The sequence below is a fragment of the Octopus bimaculoides genome, chromosome 2, assembly GCF_001194135.2.
Source record: "Octopus bimaculoides isolate UCB-OBI-ISO-001 chromosome 2, ASM119413v2, whole genome shotgun sequence".
Taxonomy (NCBI): domain Eukaryota; kingdom Metazoa; phylum Mollusca; class Cephalopoda; order Octopoda; family Octopodidae; genus Octopus; species Octopus bimaculoides.
The window spans coordinates 27,376,120-27,379,726 of NC_068982.1; the positions used below are offsets into that span (position 1 = coordinate 27,376,120).

At 36.3% G+C, this 3,607-nt stretch overlaps 1 protein-coding gene across 1 annotated transcript in view; it reads left to right on the top strand.

Moving 5' to 3' along the window:
* Positions 1 to 3,607, top strand: part of LOC106872745 (uncharacterized) — a 105,084-nt gene that overhangs the window by 49,706 nt on the left and 51,771 nt on the right. Inside the window, exon 2 of the mRNA XM_014919833.2 lies at positions 2,602 to 2,669. Coding sequence (XP_014775319.1) covers positions 2,667 to 2,669 — 3 coding nt within the window. The 5' untranslated portion in view covers positions 2,602 to 2,666. The remainder of the gene's footprint in view (positions 1 to 2,601; positions 2,670 to 3,607) is intronic.

Below are 3,607 nucleotides of genomic sequence, written 5' to 3' on the forward strand. Positions count from 1 at the left end.
AAATTTTGAAGCAAACACATAATTTTCTTATGGTTTCTTAAACATTCACTAGAACAAAACTGTACAAATCCAAATATATGGTACCCTAGGCATAACACCTACATGAACTTCTAACTTGTTGTCTCTTGAGGTCTCTGGGTGAGACTTGGATCCAACTTGTACAAATGCAAAACAAAAGTCAAACATAAAATAATAATAATAATAATAATAATAATAATAATAATAATAATAATAATAATAATAATAATAATAATAATAATAATAATGATGATGATGATGATGATAATCCATGTTAAACTTTATGCATATCACATATACATTGGTGATAGGTTATCGTAGAGAAGATACCCACTGCAAAATTTCTTATCTATGGTATTAGAGAGGACATGAGATACTTGAAAAATAATTAATATGCTGAGGTTACTTTAGATAAAATAAACACTACAACGTTGATTAATTCCATGCTTCTGTGTAAGAACTGTAAACCCTAAGTAAAGGGTGAATATATACATGCCGTTTTCTCTTCCCATTTATCATAAATAAAAGCAGAATACCTCTCGTTTCAAAGCCAAGCCTTGCATTTCTTTAATTCCACTGGCAAAATGCAACACAGGACCAATTACCCAGCAAGTTTGGGACCGGAAGTGTCCCGGATTTTTTAATCTCCCAGTTTTCTAGAGACAGTTTAAATATGTACTTAAAATATAAAATTATGTAAAGAGCTAAATTGTGTAAAATTATGTAAAGAGCTAAATTGTATTTAACATTTAAATTAGTACACTTCTAAAACAAGGTCTGTTTGATATTTATTAATTGACTTAAATTTTTTTTTAGTATATTATACTGTACCATGAGTGGAGGCGCAATGGCCCAGTGGTTAGGGCAGCGGACTTGCGGTCATAGGATCGCGGTTTCGATTCCCAGACCAGGCGTTGTGAGTGTTTATTGAGCGAAAACACCTAAAGCTCCACGAGGCTCCGGCAGGGGATGGTGGCGAACCCTGCTGTACTCTTCCACCACAACTTTCTCTCACTCTTACTTCCTGTTTCTGTTGTGCCTGTAATTCAAAGGGTCAGCCTTGTCACACTGTGTCACGCTGAATATCCCCGAGAACTACGTTAAGGGTACACGTGTCTGTGGAGTGGTCACGTTAATTTCACGAGCAGGCTGTTCCGTTGATCGGATCAACTGGAACCCTCGACGTCGTAAGCGACGGAGTGCCAACAACAACTGTACCATGTACACAGTATAATGTTTATAGGGTGAAAATTAAATGAAAAAAAGTAAAGAGCACGATCTTATTTAACAGTTATAGGTTAAAATTAATACACTTATAAATAGTCAAGTATGTTCAACCTTTATCAACGCACTTTAGAAAATAAAGAACAAAACTATTTAAACACACCGTATACAAATTTACCAACTTCAAAAACAGGGCCCGTTTACTCAATACAGAGTACAGTATATTGCATGATTATTCCACAATACTCCCGGATTTCTGCTAATTCCAGAATTTCTGGAAGCCGGATAAGAAGTCCGGCACTGTATTATATTTCATATCAATTCAAGTAAAATATGTCAGAATAATTTCCCTTAGCTATGTAGATTTTAAAAACTAATTCAACAATATCCCTTTTGTAGTATTTTTAGTTTTAGTGTCACGGTAATAAACACAGCCTATCCCTTTCCTTTGGGTCAATGTACTCAAAGAAACCAGTTTTCAGAGTTATGCGTTCGCTTAGTGCACCAGGAAAAACTGGAACACATCTTTCTTACACATGCACACACACACACGACAGGATTCCACGCTGTTTCTGTTTACCAAATTCACTGACAGACCTTTGCTCGGACCGAGCTGGAACTCTAGTAAAAGACACCTAGTCAAGGTGTTTCGCGTTGGTGCTAGACCTTAAACCATGTGATTGTAAGCGAGCTTCTTAACAGCCGTAGTTACGAAATGTTAAAACGTCCATTACTGTTTTCTAGGAGATGGGAACTTAAAATATTGCGTTGCAGTAAAATGTTAGTTTGTGCTTTCGCAACCGTTACTTCAAGAAAAATCCCAAGTTTCGTACAAAAGATCGAATACAAAATCCTAATTTGTTTACAGTGAATTTGCGAAATCTTTAAAACGTTGGGATAAATGTCCTATGGTATTATTTGTTCCGTGTTAAGGCGGTGAGCTGACAGGATTGTTCGCTTACCAAACAAAATGCTTAGCAGCATTTCGCCCAGCTTAACGTTTTGGATTCAAACAACACTGAGGTCAACTTTGTCTTTCATTCTTTCAGGGTCAATAAAATAACTACAAGTGGAGCACTAGTGTCGATGTAATCGACTAGCCTCTTCTCCCAAATTTTCAGGTCTTGTTCCTATAATAGGAAAGATTATTGTTCCAAGTTTTTACATTCTCAGTTCAAATCCCGCTACGCTCAACTTAGTCTCTCCTATCCCACCTGGGTTGATAACATAATAAAGTATTAGTCCAGACTTGGGGTTGGTGGTATCGACTAATCTTTCCAATAAAAGATCTTTGTTAACAGTTATAAATAACAACACAGTAATTTTTAGAAGTTAATTATATTCTTTCTCCTTTTTTAGGTAATAACATCGCCAATAAAGCAGTGCGGATCTGTTAACAAGGAAGCTCTGACTACATACATATAATGGTATGTTCATTACATTAATATTTCATTTATCCTCGTTAGGTATGGATGTGTAGGCGCAGGCATGGCTGTATTCTAAGAAGTTTGTTTCCCAACCACATGGTTCCGTGTCCAGTCCTACTACGTGGCACATTGGGTGTCTTCTACTATAGCCTCGGGCTGACCAAAGCTTTGTGAGTGGATTTGGTATACGAAAGCTGAAAGGAGCTCGTCGTGTGTGTGACCACTTGACAACCGGTGTTGATGTGTTTATGTCTTTGTGACTTAGCAGTTCGGCAAAAGAGAACGATAGAATGTATACCAGGCTTAAAAGAATAAGTACTGGGGTCGATTCATTCGAGTAAAAATTCTTCAAGATGGTACCCCAGCATGGCCGCAGTCTAATGATTGAAACAAGTGAAAAATAAAAAGATATCAGGTTACGTCCGTGCGGCCCTGATAAGCCTTCAAAAAGGAAAGGGTGTATTTGGTAATCAGTAACAAATTTATTCTTAAGAATCACGGATTTTGCCTTGTACTTAGGAGCTCTAAAGAGCTTGTCAGTATAAACAAAGAAATATGTAATGAATAAAGGAGTGGACATAGAAAAGATTTGTAGTATCAAATATATTCAGAATGAAACATGCCAACTGATGTTGAGAAGCAAGGCTCTAATGCATGTATGGATGAATGTGCGCGTACGCACACACACACATTGTTGTATCTCGGTAGGATCACTATATCAATAATAAACACACGCACTGTTTTTCTTTCACTTTGTTTTTATATTTGTCAAATGGTTAACAAATGAAAAATAAAGAAATGAGAAAAAAAAGCAGTGCGTATTGTTTATTATTGGCATAATGACCTCCCGAGATGCAACAATATGTTTCAACACACGAGTTCGCATCAAGAATCTTGCAAACCAAATACTGTATATATATATATATATATATATATAT